At 36.6% G+C, this 20799-nt stretch overlaps 1 protein-coding gene across 2 annotated transcripts in view; it reads right to left on the bottom strand.

Annotated features, from left to right (window-relative positions):
• Positions 1 to 20799, bottom strand: part of DCAF6 (DDB1 and CUL4 associated factor 6) — a 152751-nt gene that overhangs the window by 2325 nt on the left and 129627 nt on the right. For both annotated transcript variants that reach the window (XM_021717374.1, XM_021717375.1), the window contains 4 exons: positions 11419 to 11557; positions 9345 to 9501; positions 8634 to 8722; positions 5502 to 5607 (listed from right to left, as the gene is read on the bottom strand). In XM_021717374.1, coding sequence (XP_021573049.1) covers positions 5502 to 5607; positions 8634 to 8722; positions 9345 to 9501; positions 11419 to 11557 — 491 coding nt within the window. The remainder of the gene's footprint in view (positions 1 to 5501; positions 5608 to 8633; positions 8723 to 9344; positions 9502 to 11418; positions 11558 to 20799) is intronic.

The raw sequence follows: 20799 nt of genomic DNA, 5'->3' as shown, positions 1-20799 counted from the left end.
ATTGTGAACAATGCTGCGATAAACATATGTGTGCAGGTATCCTTTTTATAGAGTGATTTGAGTTCTTCAGGGTATATTCCCAGTAGGGGAATGAACAAAATAAGATTTCAATAGCCCTTTATAGATCAGTAAGGATTCTAAACACAGTGGAAGAATTTCTGACCAATAAAAGCTTACCTAACGAATGCTAGCACAAAAGAAATTACATTATTTTCATTGTGTGATATACTTTCAACAGAGAATAAACATTAAGTCGCCATTCCCATATCACAGATGGGAATCCTGGGTATGACTATATTTAAGAAACCTATTTTGTCATGTCAGTGGAGCATGAGGAAGAAGTGTCAGCCTATTTCAAAGTTTGTAGGCTTTCTTATTCAAATTTCTTATGGTTGTCAGGTCATAAATGAAGATGTGGAAATAGAGGGTTAAGAAGAAACATCACAGCCTTTAAATCAAGGAGTTCTGCAGTCCAAGGCATGCAATAGGGAGACAAGTAAGGGCCAAGAGTCCTTTATGAATAACTGATAGTGGCTTCTGGAACCGGGAGGGCAGAATAGTTGTTCTCTCCTCAAGTCCAATTCATTTAACTGCTGCTAGATGTCTCTATCAGTATGTCAGCCTAACTTCCAAAGATAAACACAATCTGTTCATGAAGTGCTACTGAGGTAGTAAAACCACAAGAAGTTCAACACTTAACACACATCTCTGGTTGGCAATTACAGATCAAGGTGGGCTGAAGAACAGTGTGTTCTTTTAAATAAAAATTGGAAATAATAATCATATATACACTGTTTCTCAAAAGTCAACTGCCAAATTGCTTTGGGAAATAAGCTTTACATTCCCTGTTCAAATATTTCTTCAGGGAAAGCTACGATATGACGAGACATGAAGTTTGCTATAGGGGGAAGGAGTAAGGGAGATAGGAAAAAAATTCTCCAATGGAAACCTGTGTACCATAATATTTTTCCATGCTATCCTCTGCAAAAATATTTAGTTTCTTAAAAAAAAAAAAAAGAATAAATATACAACTCACTGTTAACTAGAGATCTGATACTAGAAGTTCATTCATTTACCAAATTATTCAACATTTACTGAGCAACTATTGCATGGCAGGTACTGTGCTAGAGTAAGACAAACTAGGCTCTGCTCTCTATAAACCAACTTTCTAGAGAAGGAAGATAGACCACAGACAAGATGACAAAAGGACTTTCCTCCTTTAATCTGTAAAAAGGCAACAAGTAAAGGACAAGTTAGAGTGATAAGTACTAGAGGAAAACAAGGCAATGGACAGAGGGTGACTAAGTGAGAGGGTGGACATGAGAAGATACAGAAAGCAACTTTAGATTGGGTGACCAGGATAACTTCTCTAAGGAGGTGACCGTGGAACTGAGACCTCAATTGTATACGAGTTCTGGGGCAAAGTCTTTCAGGCAAAGAACACATGAAAAGGTCCTGAATATGCTGAGGAGCTTGATGAATATGCTGAGGTCCTTAATATGCTGAGGAGCTCTGAGGAAGAGAAGAGGGCAACATGGCTTAAATGTAGTGAACCAGGGACAAGCTGGAGTGAGTGAAGTCCAGTCCACTCATAAGCTGGAGTGAAGTTAGCAGGGTTTAGGACATGGAGGACCCTTGACCCAGAGTAGGAAGTCTAGGTTTTACTTTAAGAGCAACAGGGAGTTCCTGAGAATTTTAAGAAGGGTGATATAATCTAGTTTATGTTTTAAAAAGAGGGTCAGCAGACTACTGAATAAATCCAGCCTATTGCCTGTTTTGGTAAAGTTTTATTAGAAAAGGGCCATATGCATTCATTTATGCACGACCTATGGCTGTTTTTGCATTACAGTGGCAGAGTTCAGTGGCTGCAACAGAACCCATGTTGCCCACAAAGCCTAAAATAATTACTATCTGGCTATCTAAATAAAAAGTTTACTAAGCTCTGTATTAAAAGGATCCCTCCTGCTTCTGTGTGAAAGTCAGACTGTACGAGGGCAAGAGTAGATACAGGGAGACGAAGGGTAGGTAAATATTAGGTCTATTCTGGAATAAAGTTACTATCCCTTGCTGATGGAGTGAATGTGTGCCTGACTTGGTAACTGATTGTAAGCGCAATATGATGACAGGCACTGCAAACCCAGCATGGAGAAACTATGGCTATCCTGTGCCAAAGTCCAGAAGTATGAAGGGAAGGAGGTCAAGAGATTAACGTAGGATTTGTAAGACTTGGTAACACATTTGAACATGTGGAGGCACAGGAGAATTTTAAGCAGGAGAGTAACTTGATCACATTCTTAGATATTCTAGAAGAGCCTACAATGACCTAGACATAATATTACCATCTTTCCAAAGCCTCTCAAAGCTTCTAGGTATGTCAGAAGTGCCTTTATAAGAAGTGGCCTTGATTTGAAGTCTTTAGTGGCCTTGATTTGAAGTCTTTAGTGCATGATTCATGAGAATACTTTTTGGTTGCTTTTTACTTTATTTTTATTTTTTTGAGTCACAGTCTTCTTACTCTGTTGCCCAGGCTAGAGTGCAGTGGCACAATCATGGCTATTGCAGCCTCAATCTACTGGGCCCAGGAGATCCTTCTGCTTCAGCCTTCCAAGTAGCTGGAACTACAGGTACATGCCACCACACCTTGCTAATTCTATTTTATTGTTTACTGTAGAGACAACGTTTTGCCATGTTGCCCAGACTGTTCTTGAACCCCTGGGCTCAGGCAATCTTCTCACCTCCACCTCCCAAAGTGTTGGGGATTCCTTTTTAAAAACACGGAAGCTCAAACCCTATTCAGATAAAATGAATCAGACTCTTTAGGAAGCGGGACCCAGATGTTTGTAGTTTTAAAAAGCCCCACAAGTGACCTGAAAAGGACCCTTAATCACAACTCCAACAGGAAGAAACTATTCCCTGGACCTTCCAGGAAGCCTTTTGAAGTAATGAATGGGCTATCTTGTGACTAGCATGTTCTTGTCTGGACCAAACCCATTCTGAGCTCTCCTGAGTAGGCACATAACACTGTCCTTGGACTAAAGGGCACTGAAGGGAGGAGAGGACAGGAGTGGTTGACTAATTGACTCATCAAATAACTAGATATCTTAAGGACAAAAGCAGCAGAAATATAACTTATTCTATCTAGTCTTATTCTGTCTAGTCTTTTGCATAAGAGAAGCAAGAAGATAAGATGACTAAACCAATTGTCTTTTTTTGATTGTTGACAAAAAGAAATTAAAGAAAAGGAATTCTTATAAAACACCTTAGCTAATCCTAAAACCAAAGAAGGATGGTAGCAGCTATTGGCTAATAAAGCATTGGTACATTAATACCTATCTAATACAGATTCTTGCACAACTGTAAAGAGATTAGTTTTCCAGAAGAAAACTCTTGAGGAAAAGCCATCTGTAGATAAACTCTTTTTAAGAGCAAGCATATTTTAGGAATCAACTTTTTTTTCTATAAAAATGCTGCTCAAGCCTGTAATCCCAGTTCTTTGGGAGGCCGAGGTGAGAGGATTGCCTGAGCCCAGGGGTTCGACAACAGCCTGGGCAACTTGGTGAGATCTTGCCTCTACAATAAATAAAAAAATTAGCCGGGCGTGGTAGCATGCACCTACAGTTCTAGCTACTTGGAAGGCTGAGGGGGAAGGATCACCTGAGCTGGTTGATGCTGGTGTGGCCATGAGTGTGCCACTGCCCTCCAGCCTGGGCAACAGAGACTCTGACTCAAAAAAAAAAAAAAAATGCTGCCTCCTCAAATGTAGAATCCAAATGGATAAATTTTAAGGGTTACTAAAGAAAATATATTAAAAATTTGTTGCAGTATGTCTACAATTTCATCATATCAGAGTCCAAGGAAGTTTTACAAAAACATCTTGTTGTACTACTAACGTTTTTTTGTTTGTTTCAGGTTTATTTTTTGTTTTTACCATTTGAAATTTTCCCTTTTTCCTGATAACAGGTTAATATTTACAATTTGAGGATTATTTTCTAACTCTTATTACAAACGATGTGGCTTCTTTCAGTTTTTCTTATGTGTTATATACTCTCTCCTCTATGGCTTAGAAAAATGCTATTATTGTTTATTTTGCTGGAATGCTTGTCTCTCCATTCCTTACTCTCTCTGAGGAAGTGATTTTTTTTTTTTTTTGAGTTGGAGTCTCACTCCATCACCCAGATTGGAGTGCAGTGGCCACTCCCGGCCACCGCAGCCTCGACCTGCTGGGCTCTGGGGATCCTTCCACCTCAGCCTTCCAAGCAGCTGGAATTACAGGTGTGCCTACCACACCCGGCTAATTTTTTTATTTATTATAGAGATGAGGTCTCACCAAGTTGCCCAGGTGGGTCTCGAACCTACCGGCTCAGGCAATCCACTCACCTCAGCCTCCCAAGGCGCGGGATTATAGGCTTAGCCACCAAGCCTGGCAGAAGTGATATTTAATCAACTACCTATATAGACCTGAATGATAAGTAGAAGTTATCTTAACAAAGAGTGAGGATGGGAAGGGGCAACTTCATTATAAAAACCCTGAGGTAGAAAAATGTTTGGTGAATCCCTAAAATTCAAAGAGGGCCAGTGTAGATGGAGTGGTTAGAGACAAAAAGAATGCTGTACATGACCTTGAAAAGTAGTTTGAGGTCAGATCACCTTAAAGGTTTGCATGTCACATTAATGACTTGAATATATTCCTGTAAGTGAAATTTATAGGTCAAAGGGGAGTAAGAACTTGGGGGCTAGTTCCACATTCCTCCTTTTAAATTTCTCAGTTTGTGTGACCTGGACTAAGTTATTACAAACTACTTTATAAAGGGCTAGAGCTAAGTGAGGATAAATCTATGAAATGATTAGTATAATGCTAATATATTGTAGGTACTCTAAATGGTTAGCTATAGCTAATACCCAACATACAAAGAAACTAAATTTATTAAATCAGTGAAGAGTGATAAAGATTATTTTGTTTGATAAACATACTTTGTTTACAATAGATACTGAACCTTTTCTATTATTATAAATATAGATCATTCAATTGCTTCTTGAACATTAGTTGTGATATATACATTTTTGTATTATATCTGTGGTATTTTATAGTTTATCATGTAAAACAAAAAAAAAATTGAAAAAACACACTAAGGTATCTGTTTTATTTCTTAGCATGTTCCATTTATGTTTTTCTGGGCTATGACTGATTTTGACCAAGCCTACTATGAAAGTATACACACCATATACACCTTAAGGTTTACGTTGTAGTCTAGGAGAATAGCAGCTGGTTCAAGCTTTCCAGTGACTCCGTCTTCACATTTGGACCACTTTTCAATAAATTTAGTGAAAAAAAAGTTACCATGCTAAGATCAAGTGTTCAGAAAAATACTAGTTCAGAAGTTAAGCTGCCTTCATTTTGTGATATTAAGGAAATTATCTAAATCCTTGTAAAGTAGATCTTACATAATGACATGTTTTTCAAATATAAATAATGATTTTAATAGTACACCGAAAGTTCCTACCAGCTCGGATATGATTCAGTGAAGCCAACATCCTCAACATGAAAGAGGCTGGGACTGTAATGGTGTTTCTAGTTTCTTCCAGCATGAGCTCATTTCGAGTTATAACCTACAAGGCAAGTTAAACCACCATGTCAAAGATCATAGAGTAACTGTACCTTTTCCTTGAAGATTAGAAACACAGTAGGCAAACAGCAGATCCTAGGAGGAATTATTTCATTTATTTTATGTATGATGTCTGTATTTTTGCCTTAAGGCTACTCAATGCCAAATCACTACTTTAACTTGCACTTAAAGGAGAAAGATCAGAGAACACCACTCTTTCAACTGACAGAAATACAAAGGACAAACTCTGAGGCTACTTAAAACTTTCAAGAATCCAAGATGGCTTGTCATTTGCTTCCCACAGCAGTTTACTTTTGCGTTGGCTCATTATTTTTCCCTATAGCAGAACTGATGCTTTAGTGACACAACAGAGTTAAATGTTACCTTAACTGAGGCAAAGTAGTCTTAAAAAGTAAACTTTTGGAAAAGAGTCAACAATGAATTGACTCTAAAGTACCAAGAATAGAACTAAATGAAAATTAATGAACATTGAGGGATCTACCGTGTAATCATGAGCAAAAGAAGAAAAGCAAAAAACATGGCAAAAGCAAAAAAGAAAGAAAAAGAGCATGAGAGGAAGAGAAAGACGCTAACCAACGCTGATCAACAGTTCCCCAACGACAGATAAAATAATAAATCCCCGACTCATTAGGGTGCCCCATAAGGCCCTTGACCATCTAGCCCCCACCTACCTTTTAGTCTGATTGAACTACTTTGTACTTGTACTCTCAGGTTCCGGGCACATTAGTGGCTCATTTATCTTATAATAACTTGGCACATGCTGACCCTTCTGTCTAAATGCTCCTTTGCGCCTTGCTGTTTGGTTAACTATTACTTCTTTTTTTTTTTTTTTGAGTTGGAGTCTCACTCTGTTGCCCAGGCTGGAGTGCAGTGGCCATTCCTGGCCACCGCAGCCTCAACCTGCTGGGCTCCAGTGATCCTTCTGCCTCAGCCTTCCAAGTAGCTGGAACTACAGGCATGCACTACCATGCCTGGCTAGTTTTTGATTTATTATAGAGATGAGGTCTTGCCAAGTTGCCCAGGTGGGTCTCAAACCCGCGGGCTCAGGCAATCCACTCACCTCAGCTTCCCAAAGGTGCGGGATTACAGGCTGAGCCACCGAGCCCGGCTAACTATTACTTCTATAACTTCGGTCTAACTCTTATTTCCTCTGTGAAGACCTCTCCATATGTATATCTATACATATATCTCTGACTAACACTGATCCACTATAGCATATTGTAGTTGTTTGTTTATGTGTCTCTCACACTAGACTCTAAGCTATGAGGGCAAGGTTTATCTCTTTTAAACCTAGCACTGTATATGACATACATGAAGTATTTCATCAATGTCTATTAAGTGCATGAGAGTATGTGGGAATTGTGCTGTGAACTCTGTGAACTGTCAACCTTGGTTCAGAGTAGTGGTTTTCCAACTTATTAACATTTTTAGCAATAGACTCTATCATTTTCATGAAATATCTTTTTTTTTTTAAGTCAGAGTCTGTCATCAAGGATGGAGTGCAGTGGCACCATCACAGCTTACTGCAGCCTTGATTTCCTGGGCTCAGGCAATCTTTCTACTTTAGTGTCCTGAATAGCTCGGACTACAGACATATACCACCACACCAGGCTAATATTATTATTTTTGTAGAGACAAGGTCTTGCTATGTTGCCTAGGCTGGTCATGAACTCCTGGGCTCAAATGATTCTCCCACCTCAGCCTCCCAAAGTGTTGGGATTACAGGTTGAGCCACTGCACTCAGCCTCATGATAAATCTTATATGAAAATCCACAAATAAAAACCCTGGGGAGGAAAGGCCCAGAGTTCAGCCTTCCTATCTTCCACTTTCCTCTCCTAAACTCATAAGAAATCTAGAGTTCCACAGACTCAGGTTGCAAACTATTGTTTTAACAAGAAGATTAAGAAATCTTAAAATACAGTAATAAAGAAAAGAAAAGATTATCCAATCATCTGTTCTGCTACCTATTGATTCTGAGAAAGTTTTATTTCCTTTTAAAGAAAAACTCAAAATGGGAAAATGGCTGATTATGATTATGAACAGCTATAATGAAATTATTTTCTTAAAAGGGCATAATTTTTTGTGATTTTTTTTTTTTTTTTTGAGTTGGAGTCTCACTCTGTCGCCCAGACTGGAGTGCAGTGGCCGCTCCCGGCCACCGCAGCCTTGACCTGCTGGGCTCTGGTGATCCTTCCGCCTCAGCCTTCTGAGTAGCCGGAATTACAGGAGCGCGCTACCATGCCCAGCTGATTTTTTGATTTATTGTAGAGATGGGGTCTTGCTGCCCAGGCGGGTCTCGAACCCGCGGGCTCAGGCAATCCACTCACCTCAGCCTCCCAAAGGCGTGGGATTACAGGCTGAGCCACCGAGCCCGATTGTGATTTTTTAAAATAACTAATAACATAAAACCAAAGCTACTTTTCTGAAACTATAATACATTTGATGTAGTATCACTAATAATCAATATTATAATCAACAAACTAGTATATTTAGAGTTTACCTCTCTAGTATTATAGGTATGTTTTTATCTTAGTTTTTCTTTTTCTTAAAATTTGACCTCCTAGCCGGGCTCGGTGGCTCAGCCTGTAATCCCGCGCCTTTGGGAGGCTGAGGTGAGTGGATTACCTGAATCCACGGTTCGAGACCCGCCTGGGCAACTTGGTGAGACCTCATCCCTACAATAAATAAAAAAATTAGCTGGGCGTGGTAGCGCGCGCCTGTAATTCCGGCTACTCGGAAGGCTGAGGCAGAAGGATCACTGGAGCCCAGCAGGCGAGGCTGCGGTGGCCAGGAGCGGCCACTGCACTCCGGTCTAGGCGACCGAGTGAGACTCCAACTCAAAAAAAAAACCAAACAAACAACAACAACAACAACAAAATTTGACCTCCTAAACTGCATTAACTTGTTTTATGTTAATGTTTAAAAATGAACTACTTTGATTTTTCTTAGGAAAGCATTTTAGGAACAAATTAAAATATGGTCTATAATAAGTATAATAAAGATCTTACTTCATCAGCAAGTTTTCGGTTAAAAATCCTTGACTCTTCTAGTGGTGACCAGATCTTTATGTCATAATCTATGCCAGATGAGGCTAGAACTAGAAATAAAATTTACATATTAATATAAAGCTTAGAAACATGCCATTAATTCAAGACATGCATATATTATGCATATATATATACATCAAAACTGAGCTTGAATGAAAACTACCTATACCTTTAACTGTTAATTGAAAATATTATTTTGAAGATTTTGTAAAAGTTATCCAGAACATAATTTTAATGCCATGTTGAAGTCACTCAAATTCATTGTTGAAGTCATGTATTCACTGTCTCTTATGAGATACATGGGCAATTTCAAACAGAAGGCAAGAGCATACCAATGCTCTTTTGTTCTAGTAAATTAACTCAGATATTTGAAGACTAGAAAGAACTGGGATGTTCAGTTTGGATAAGTAGTGAAAACTTTAGTTATACCAAACCTCTTATAGCTGATAAAATAAAAGAAATATTAGGAGAATAAAGTCTTTAACCTACTTCCTTATACTTTTTGCCAAAAGCAGATTACAGGTATTCGTTTTAAGCCCAAGTAGAGCTATAACTGATTAGTGGTACCTAGTAGGATTTGGATTATTCTTATAATATTAGTAACTAGAAAAAAAATTGGAGCTGATGAATCATACGAATTTCTAGCCCTAATCCTATAAAAGATCATCTTACTTGGGTCAAATGGATGTGGCTGCAGGCAGTTTACCACATGATTATCAGCTTCCAGAAGCATCAAATGCTCAGCAGTGTGCCGATCCCAGATGAAGATGTGGCCACAGTCAGAACCACTCATCACAAAGTTAGCACCCCAGAAATTGGCTTCTTTTATCTAAGAGTTTTAAACAGTAAATTTTAAGAAAATTCAAAGTTATTAAAACAAAGATTTATGCTATTCTTTCTTTAAAAAATAAATTGGTTTACAAAATAGTAAAATTTAAAATTGATGAGAGCCTCCGCCTTCCAGTTTCTTTAAATCACAATAGAGATTCATCAGCAAGGGTAATAAGGCAGTAAGTAATGAAAAGTCTCTTGTGAGAATAGGGACTTTGCTTTGCTCAATGCTATCTTTATAGTGTCTGAAACAATACCAGGCACACAGTAGGTGCTTAATTAATAACTGCTAAATGAGTAAATGGGATTTCTGGGGTTTGGACAGTATAATAGAAATGTATATATATATATGTTGCTGAACTTTCCAGAAATTGTTCCATGTAAGCTTTATAAGACAATAAAACAATTTATAGAATAAAAGAAGTTGTTCTCTTTTATATTTTGCTTTACATCAAAAGAACAGAAACTAGGAAGGAAAGATATGAACATATTTACTTTTATGAAGCAATGAGTCCGAAATGGGTATACTGGAATGGTTATGATGGCATTTTTTAATGAATGCATATGAATGAAACATCAAAAATCTGTGTATTTCAGATCAGGATTTTATTTTATCTGTAGCTGCTACTTTGCCACTTTTGGTGCTCACACAAAAGAGGGAAACCAGTTTTGTTGTTACCTGAGCTACTGTTATATTTACTTATCTTCTCTTTTTTTCATCCCTTTCTCTAATTATTTTCATCCTAACTTTAACCAGAAAAATGCAAGAGATATAAACTGGTTACTCCTATTAAGAATGAGTATCCTTATAAAAATGATTAAATTGTTACTACCAATGATATTTATAGAGAGAACTACTTATTTCCCCACCCCAAGTTAATTTTTTACCTAGACCTTAAAGAAAGCAGATTAAAACAGATTCTATACATACTTTTTGGTTACTCAATGGGTATAGGAAGAGAATAAGACTTTCCAGATATAAAAGGGTCAGAGTAACAGTTACAACATACTAATCATTTCAGAAGATTTCTTTACAAAATAAAATGAATATCACAATGAGTGTACATACTTGTGGATTATGAACATGAGAAAAGATCCCAGAGATCATCTAATCTATTCCTTTTATTTCATAGATGAGGAAATCAGGGCCTAGAGAGACAAAGTGGCTAAAATTTTTACTGGTCTATCTTAAAAAGGTTTATAGTTAGGCCAGGCTCCATGGCTCAGCCTGTCATCCCCGTACTTTGGGAGGCCGAGGTGAGTGGATTGCCTGAGCCTGTGGGTTTGAGACCAGCCCGGGCAACTTGGCAACACCTCGTCTCCACAATAAATAAAAAAATTAGCAGGACTTGGTAGCGCACGCCTGTAGTTTCGGATACTTGGAAGGCTGAGGTGGAAGAATCGCCGGAGCCCAGCAGGTTGACGCTGGAGTGGCTGTGAGTGTGTTACAGCCTGGGCAACAGAAAGAGACTCCAACTAACAACAACAAAAAAAGTTTACAGTTAAAGCAGCCTGACTATATTTTCCATCAACTCAGATTTCATAAATCCAAATCCTTCTCTCCCACAATAACAAAGGGTGCTATTATGAGTTAAAAAAAAAAAAATCTACGAGATACTTTTCAGGAACTGTGAGAGAGTAAAACAGAAGTGATGGTGACTTGTATAAGCTAAAATTTTTAAGAATCTGCATATATTTCTTTAGTAAAGTAGAAATTTCTTGTAAAAAAAATAATGGTCGTTCACAAAATATTATAGGACTAAAAAAAATATGTTTGGATAAAGAGATACCTGTGAAGGTTCAATAATGTAATATTGAAATCATAATGGCAATATACAAAGATAAATCATTATGGAAAAAACACTCATATCACGAAACTGCAATTTCACCAAAGAATGCCATGAGTACTTGGTACCATTGTCCTGGAGTTGCGATGGCCCTTATAAACCATCTTTACTAGTGGTCTTCTAATGTTCAGAGTATCCAACTCTTCCATCTCTTTCCTTTCTTTTCTCCGCCTGAAGAACTCCTGAATACGGGCAACAGCAGAGCGTCTATGAATTACATGTTAAAAAACAAAAATAAATAAAAACATCCAAAGACCACTAAAGAATGACAATGAGAAACTTTAAAGTATAGTTAAGTCTAGAAAAGATTTAAGCACATATCCCAATAAGGAACCCCAACCAAAAGCATAAAAAGGCAGACACAACAGTGAGACACCAAACTAGTTGAGTTACTACAACAAAATATTTTAGTTAAGAGATCATTTAGAAATTTGGTACTGGTTGAAAATTAAAGGAAACAGCATGCGGCACACTAGTTTTTAAAGAACTATTTTACAAAAACAAACAAAAAAATCCATGTGCAATTTTACTATAATTAAAACAAATTCCATTCCATGTTCTTTCTCCTCCTACCTATTAGGAAAAGGCATTTAAAAAAAAATAAACAAATGGTTATAGTAGCAGTAAATAAACTTAGGTTTTGAGATTTTATTTAAAACATTGTTTAAAGATGTTCTAAGAACAGACTACTCAAGAAAAAAATGAATGAACATTAATATATAAGCAATAAAACAAGAACCTTCAAAGAGAATCCTCTTCATGGACTACATATTGGAGTAAAGATTTGGAACTAATGAGGCAAACGTTACTCTCCTCATAATGGATTTGGTGACAGAACTGGGACTGAAGAATAAAGAAGTCTTTTAAAAACCGATTTAACTATTAGAAGAAACTTTTCCTAACACATAATATTACTTAATACTTGTTAGTTTGAATTTGTTGTTTAAAATACTATATGCTGATATATAATTGACAAAAAGTCTACAATATTTTAAAATTCTACAAGCCAGGAAGAAAAATGGAGCTTATGCCGGGCTGGGTGGCTCAGCCTGTAATCCCACGCCTTGGGATTTGAGACCCGCCTGGGCAACTTGGTGAGCCCTCATCTCTACAATAAATCAAAAAATTAGCCGGGCATGGTAGCGCATGCCTGTAGTTCCAGCTACTTGGAAGGCTGAGGTGGAAGGATCGCCAGAGCCCAGCAAGTCGAGGCTGCGGTGGCTGGGAGCAGCCACTGCACTCCAGACTGGGTGACAGAGTGAGACTCCGACTCAAAAAAAAAAAAAAAGAAAAGAAAAATGGAGCTCATAACAGTTAATAAATGTACAAAAATATGCTTAGTCTCACTAATAAGACAAAAATAAACAAAAAGTTTATCTCTTTCTATGTTTATCAGATTGAAAAGATTTTTATGTCTATCAAAGTGGCAAGAGTTCAGGAAATTGGCACTACTGGTAGGAATTTGAAAGTGGCTCTACATATAAAAAAGAAATTGCACTTTTACTCTATACTTTTTATTTAAACACAACACACACAAAGTACAAAATCATAAGGTAAAAAGTGCAATGAATTTCTACAAATGGAACAGGCCTACATAACCAGCACCATTGTTAAGAAACAGCATTATCAGAATTCTTGAGTCTTTAAGTCCCCATTTCCATCATTACTCTCCCCTTGAAGGAAAACACTATCCTGACTTCTAATACCATGGATTAGTTTTGCCTGTTTGTGAACTTAACTAAGTGTAATCATACAATATATATTCTTTTTTGGCTAGTTTTTTAGCTCAACATTATGTTTGTAATTTTTGTTTTGTTTGAGTCAGGGTCTCACTCTGTTGCCCAGACTGGAAGTACAGTGGCACAATCACAGCTTACCACAGCCTCAACCTTCTGGGCTCAGGTGATCCTTCTAGAAGCCGCAGCCTCCCGAGTAGCTGGGACTATTAGGCACATGCCACAATGCCCAGCTAAAGCTTTGATTTTTTTTTTTTTTTGTAGAGACAAGATCTCACTATGTTGCCTAGGCTGGTCTCGAACTCCTGGGCTCAAGCAATCCCCCAGTCTCATCCTTCCCAAGTGTGGAATTACAGGCATGAGCCACCACACCTGGCTTGTTTTTAAGATTCATCCATGTAGTTGTACTTAGCTATAGTTCATTCATCCTCTTTATTGTAGAGTATTACTTGGTATAAATATAATTTATGCATTCTACTGTTGGTAGACACTGGGTTTTTAAAATTTTTTTATTATTGAGATAGGGCTACTTTCAACATTTTTTCATGTTTTTTGGTGAACATGTGTACATATATATGTTGGATATATACCTAGAAGAGGAACTTCTGGACCACAGTATGGACATATGTTCAGCTTTAATAGATACTCCCAAAGTGAGGATCTATTTGTAGCATTCCAAAGTGGTTGTGCAAATTTACACTCCCACCAGTAATATATTAACACTCCAGTACAATATATTTTTGAGAGGAAATTAAATATTAAAATTTTTAAAATGTATAAGCTTTGACTCAGCAATTAACTTTTAAAAATGTGTACTGTAGAAAAACAAATATGCAAATATACAAGTATTTTTCTTTTCATTGCAAAACTGTAATTGAGGAAGATTGGAAATTTCTCTAAATGTTCACATAGAAAGAACAAGTTAAATAAATATGGCACTTCCGTACATGAAATATCTATGTCAGCATTAAAAAGGATAAGATTCATAAACAACTTTACGAAAGAAATCAGCATTATACTGCTGAATCCAAAACATAGTCTACAGAATAATTCATAAAAAAATTTATATATGCACAGACAGAGTCAAAAAAGATAAACACCAAACTGTTAATAAAAATTTTTAAAATAATTACATAACAATTATGTACTTCTACTTTTATGATAAGGTATTTTCTTTTTCATAAAATTGTATACTTTAAGATACACGCAATTTCCAAAAAGTGCTTAAAAATGTTTTCCTACGCTAAGTATATCTAAAAAAAGAAATCTACACATACATTTTTAAGTTAGATGTACTTAGAAACTCCCAGACAGAAAGCTGACATGTTTAGTTTATTCTAACTCTTTCTGATTAGGAGGTGAGAATGGGAAAGGTAGAGAAGTCAAATGCTGTCAAGAGACAAACTTAATATGATTGAATCTCTTTCTCTTTTTTCTGAAGTAGAAGAAAAGAACAATGAATCAGTTGAAGATACACAATTAGCAAGAAACTCATAAATAAAAAAATTCTTTATGAAATTTCTTTAAGAAAGTAGAGTTATCAGGTAGCAGAGGAAATAACTTTGCAGCTGAGCCAAATGACTTAAGAGTCGTAAATGGGAAAAAAATTATGTGACAAAAATTGAGATGACAGCTCAAATTATTTGTAACAAAATGTATGAACAGAATTAAGGCTGTATTTGTAATGAGATGATAATTACTAAGAATTAATAAGGGCCAGGCGCAATGGCTAAAGCCTGTATTCCCAGCACTTTGGAAGGCTGAGGTGAGAGGACAGCCTGAATCCACGGTTCAAGAACAGCCTGGGCAACTTGGCGAGACCTCATCTCTACAATAAATCAAAAAATTAGCTGGGCATAGTAATGCACCTGTAGTTTTGGCTACTTGGAAGGCTGAGGCAGAAGGATCGCAGGAGCCCAGCAGCTCAATGCTGGGGTGGCCGTGAGTGTGTCACTGCACTCCAGTCTGGGCGATGAAGTGAGATTCCAACTCAAAAAAAAAAAAAGAATCAATAAAAACTATATCAGAGCGTAAGAGTTCATTTTAAAAGTCTGTTCAAGGTCTAGTGCAGTGGCTCATGTTGGTAATCCCAGCACTTTGGAAGGCTGAGGCGGCAAGATTGCTTGAGCCCAGTAGTTTGAGGTTATGGTAAGCTATGATCGCATCACTGCACTTCAACCTGGGTAACAGGTGAGGAAGCTCTGTCTCTAAGAACAAACAAACTCAAAAGAATCTACAGTCCAATTAATAGAAATAACAGAATACCAATGTGGCTGGATATACAATCAAGCTAACTGCATTTCTAAACATCAGCAATAATTAGAGAGCATACTTTTTAAATAATGCATTTATAACAGCAACAAAAATTAAAGTGTCCAATAAGTAAGTTAAAAATGTGTAAAACCTGTTTGCAGAAAATTATGAAATGCTACTGAAAGATATTTTTTTAAAGGCCTACACAAATGTAAAAATAACTTTGTATTATAAGGGTGACCAATTTTCACCCAAATTTATTTATAGATTTATTACAACTGTAATTATATTCTGATGGCTTATTTGTAAGACTTTAAAAAGTTGATTATAAAATAAACCAAAGGACAAAGAATAGTTAAGACCTTTCTAAAACAAAAGAAAGAGTCTTGCCTTAGCAAATGCTAAGATTTATTACAAAGCTATAATAATTACAAGAGGATGGTACTGACAGAGAGACAAATTGTTCAATGGAACAAAACAGAGCCCAGAAAACTTCCTGTGTTATATGGAACTTTATTATATAACAGGTGGGATAGCAGATCACTGGGGAAATTGAACATTTAAGAATGGAACACAGAGGAAAAAGAGCTATCTAAATGGGGTAGGGGAGGGTACACAAACACATCATCAACAAAAATAAGTTCCAAATGAATTAATAACTTAAATGTCAAAATACAGACATTAAAAATAAATACAGACAAACTTTTAAAATTCCAGAGTAGGTAAGGATTTTGTAAATAAAAGAAAGTGATAGGCATAAAAGATAAAATTTAACTACATTAAAATTAAAGATGGTTTATCAAAAGACAGCCTAAAGAAAGTAAAAACAAAACAAAAAAATAAATATTTGTACACTTATACATGATAGTGGATTAGTATCAAAAACATATTAAGAATTCCTTATAAATCAATAAGAAAAAGAATTCAAAATGATCTCATAAAAAGCCAGATAAGGCTCAAAAAAATGAGGTACATATGCTTGTTTATAAACAAGGAAATAAATATCAAGACCATGAGGTAGTATTGTACACCCAAGCAATTAGCAAAATCAAGGTGTATGACAAAAACAAGTATCAGATATGTGGACAAATGGTGTTTAAAAATATTGCCAGTTACTATATACTTTCACTTTGCAAAACAATTTGAAATTATTTTGTAAATGTTCTATTCCTGGGTACATACCCAAGGACAACTTTATAACAGGAGAAATATTTCAAAATGCTCAAAGCAGTACTGATGATAATAGCAAAACTAGAAACATCCTAACTGTCCATTTACAGGAAAATGGATAAACTGTGGTACAGTCACATATGGATATTAGATAGCACTAGCTATACATAACAGCATGGATGAATTGAAGTAAGATAATATTGTCTGAAAAAAAAAGTCCCAATCCCTCCCCAATATGATATCATTTTGTTATCAAGTTAAAAAGTGAGCAAAACAAGATAAATAATATATTGTTTTAAGCAAGGCATGGTAAATATATTCAGGAAAGTGGTTATGCCATTGGTGTGGTGGGCAGGTGGATAAAACAGGAAGGTAGATTCAAGTTAAGCTAGTCTTCTAGTTCTTGGGTTGGGTGGTGAGTTCATGGAATTTATGTTATTACTAAATAGATAAAGAAGCCAAGCATGAACTAACAATGACAGTGTGTCACAAACCCAGAATTACACAAACACAATTCTCTCCCTCCTCAGATTAGGCTGGGAGTCCTCAATGCTGTCAAACATAGCCCCTACAAAGCTCTCTCAACACAATCACTATGTTGTAATTATGTACATGCATATGTGTCTGTGTCTCCCACTGGAGAGTTAAGGGGAAGAGGAACTATGTTTTCATGCTCACCACCCACCAGTGTCTGGCATGTAATAGATTTATGGAATGAATAAAAAAATATATAAAACTGATTCATCCAGGAATTTCAAAGCAAAAACAAAACAACTGAAAAGCATCAGTTGTCATTTTGTTTGCAAGAAACATTTAATAGATGGAGAAAAAGGTGGTGAGCTTGAATGATGTGCACGGAAAAAACCTAGACTCTTGACTTTATATTTCACTTTTACTACTGCGTATTTTAGAAACCAAATAGCAAATTTTTATACAATAGCTCCAAGATTAAATTAGAAAGTTATGTAAACCAGGAACAGTCTATAAATTCCATTAAAAATACTAAATTGTCACAACTACTAGTTAAAAAATTATGCTAAAATATTAGCAGAAATTCATTAAACAGCACTAAAAAATATAAATTACTTTGCCTATTGCTTTCAACAGTAAACTCTTTTATAAAGCACCCTTATACATAGCTAGAATGGCACAAATAATTGATATTATAGGTATTAAAATAGCTTGTAGGAAAACAAAAAAGTTTCAGGGTAGAAAAAATAGCATAATCAAAGATTAGGATAGGATGGATTTATTTAACCCAGAATAAAATTACTTAATGGGCAATTCAGTAAGCCAAACAAGGTTAACATACAAAGAATTCTGTATTAAGGATAGACTATGGGGACACGACTAGAATTATATCAAGTGAATTTTGAATTATCTGTAGAAAGATATTCTGTACTATGCAGGTGTGAAACACTAACGGGAAGTCAAGGGTTCTAATGAACCTGATAGTCTAGAATGAAGTTAGAATTACCTGGAAGTAAAGCATTTCCCAAACTGCGATTTTTTTGAAGATGTTCCACAAAATACATTTATCAAATAAGTGTGGAAAATGTTATACTAAACAAAGCTAAAGTGGTTTTCTTGCTGAAAGTCTTCTCAGAGGCTTTATTATGCTAATGAACCTTGTGAATCTCAAAAAGATGTATACACAATTGTAGTATTTCCCAAATTTTGGGACTACACTGTAGGGTATTGGAACACTTTAGACAACAGTAACCTCCACCTTCCTAACTCATAACCAAATTCTTCCATCCAAAAATAGAGTCTGCATTTGTCACACAAAACTAGAGCTTGATTTTTTTCAGTTCACAGGTTAAAGAATTAAGGTCTTATAAACATAGGGTAGCTATTTTCACCATTACCCCTTCCAATGGGAGAATTTCTGTAACAAGTATTACATTTCTGTCTCTACTTTTATAGCAGCTATAAAACTGCTACAAGCACCAAAGTTGCTATGGGTATGTGTCAAAGAAGCATCCTCCAGGCATAAATCAGAAAGAGAAAGATATTAAAAGAATTCCCTTTATTTATGCCTCACTGGAAATGTTCATTACAATTCTGAATACCACTGTTTTTCAGTATACCAAGTTTAAAACCTGTATGTTCTTTTAAGTTATACAATGTAATATTTTTACTATATTGGTTTAGTGGTTTTTGGAAAACCAACAAAAAAAACTTCAGTAATTTCAATTTTCTTATTTAGACTCTGTGATTATTCAGATAGTGTTAAGCAAAAATTTACACTTAAATTTTAAATTTAGAAAGTATCTATAGCCCAACTAAATCTATGAATAAAAGTTTAGAAAAAATGTTATTTTTTAAAATAACGATTTATGTGCTTTTTTTTGAGTTGGGAGTCTCTGTCACCCAGGCTGAAGTGCAGTGGCACACTCACGGCCACCACATCCTCAACCTGCTGGGCTCAGGTGATCCTTCCGCCTCAGTCTTCCAAGTAGCTGGAACTACAGGCATGCGCCACCACGCCTGGCTAATTTTTTCATTTACTGTAGAAATGACTCACCAAGTTGCCCAGGCAGGTCTTGGACCCATGGGCTCAGACAATCCTCTCCTCTCAGCCTCCCAAAGTGCTGGGATTATAGGCATGAGCCACCGTGCCCGGCCTGTGTTTTAAAACACTCGTTTTAAAACAACTACTAGTAAAAGCCATGGGATATGGTTTGAATGGCCTCCCCAAACTCATGTTGAAACTTAATCCCCAAAGTGGTAGTAATGAAAAGTGGGGCTTTCCAGAGGTGACTGGATCAGATTTCATGAAACAATTAATCAATGGGAGTGGGGACTGGTAGTTTTATAGGAAGAGGAAGAGAGACCTTAGCTCAGCCCATCGCTAGGTGATTCCCTGTGCCATCTCAGGACACTGTTGAGTCCTGATAAGAAGGCTCTCGTCACTTGTGGCTCCTCAACCCTTGACTTCTCAGTCTTCATAACTATAAGAACTAAATTACTTTTCTTTATAAATTACCCTGTTTTAAGTATTCTACTACAAGCAACAGAAAATGGACTAAGACATCATGTTAGTGTTATCATCTGGCTTTATCAACAAGAAAGGTCTATATGTTGGAATTTCTATCATTTCCACACACATCTCCAAGTATTTGAAATAAGTGTGGTAGAGATGGGTTGCTAGAGAGCATCTTGCTGTTGTCTTACAATGTATTAGTAAACAAAACAAAGGGATAGCAGGTCTGATGCTGGTATCTTTAGAAGGGTCTGCTTTTAAGGCTGGCCCTGGCTGGAGTCTGGGAACTTGACTTATGAATTGTTTCCTACATTGTTTTGCCTTCCTGGGACACTTGAATCCTGTTGTACCAGCTTGCCCAGATGTCTGTAAAAATAATGTGATTTATGGTGAACACCTACTTTCCTTCTAGGTGGTTGTAAGCAGGCTTTCCTGGGCAGAAACACTGCACAAGTGTGTTACTACTGCAAAGGAGCACATTCTGACAGGGAGAATGCTGGAAGGTAGATTCTTCCACTCTGATGTCTGTTTTCCTTGCTGTAATAAGCCACAGTCATGATTACAATGGTCTTTGAGGCCTGTGAGTCAAATGTGTGGGGAGGTCATGGGACTCCTGAAAAATAATTCATCGGGCTCTCTTTCAAGTTTTAGGAAGCAGAGGAAGAAAGCAGTAAGTAAGATCATTTAGGGAGATAGAAATAAAACTTTAGAGTTTTTGACAAAAAGGTGTCTTTGCCAACTTTTATTTCTGTATGCATGTATACATGTATTACTCTCGCCTTAAAGGTGCTTTATTCTTTTATTTAAAAAATACACATATATAATGAAGTGTTATAGGTAGTATAGTGGAACTGTGAAATATATGAACCAGGAAAAGTTTAAAAAAAAAGTTGCCTAAGATAAATGTTGGAAGATGAGGTGGCCCAAATGATGGTGATGGTAGGTCATTTCAGTTAGAAAACTCAGAGTAGGTAAAGATATGGAAGCTTACGGCAGCATAACATATTCAGAGAACTCCAATTGTCCTCTGGATGTACTCAGCATCACTTCAAGTACAGCTGGTATAAAATGCATGAGGAGATGAAGCAGCCTCTATTACCAGGCAAAGAAGCAGGGGTTTTTCTATATCATCGACAATGGAGAGCCAGGGAAAGTGGTATAGGAGGGAGCTGGAGGACTCCCTCAATAGACCATGTGAGAAGTGATGAGGTAATAGCAGCAGAAAAAAGAGTAGGGGATGACTACTATTTTATTACTCAAAGAAATAGATGATGTGGCACCCATCCTTCCGATTCTTAGTGGAT

This window comes from Carlito syrichta, unplaced genomic scaffold (assembly GCF_000164805.1).
Source record: "Carlito syrichta isolate Samal-C Ts95f unplaced genomic scaffold, Tarsius_syrichta-2.0.1 Scaffold309719, whole genome shotgun sequence".
Taxonomy (NCBI): domain Eukaryota; kingdom Metazoa; phylum Chordata; class Mammalia; order Primates; family Tarsiidae; genus Carlito; species Carlito syrichta.
This window is presented reverse-complemented; position numbering and strand designations above follow the sequence as displayed.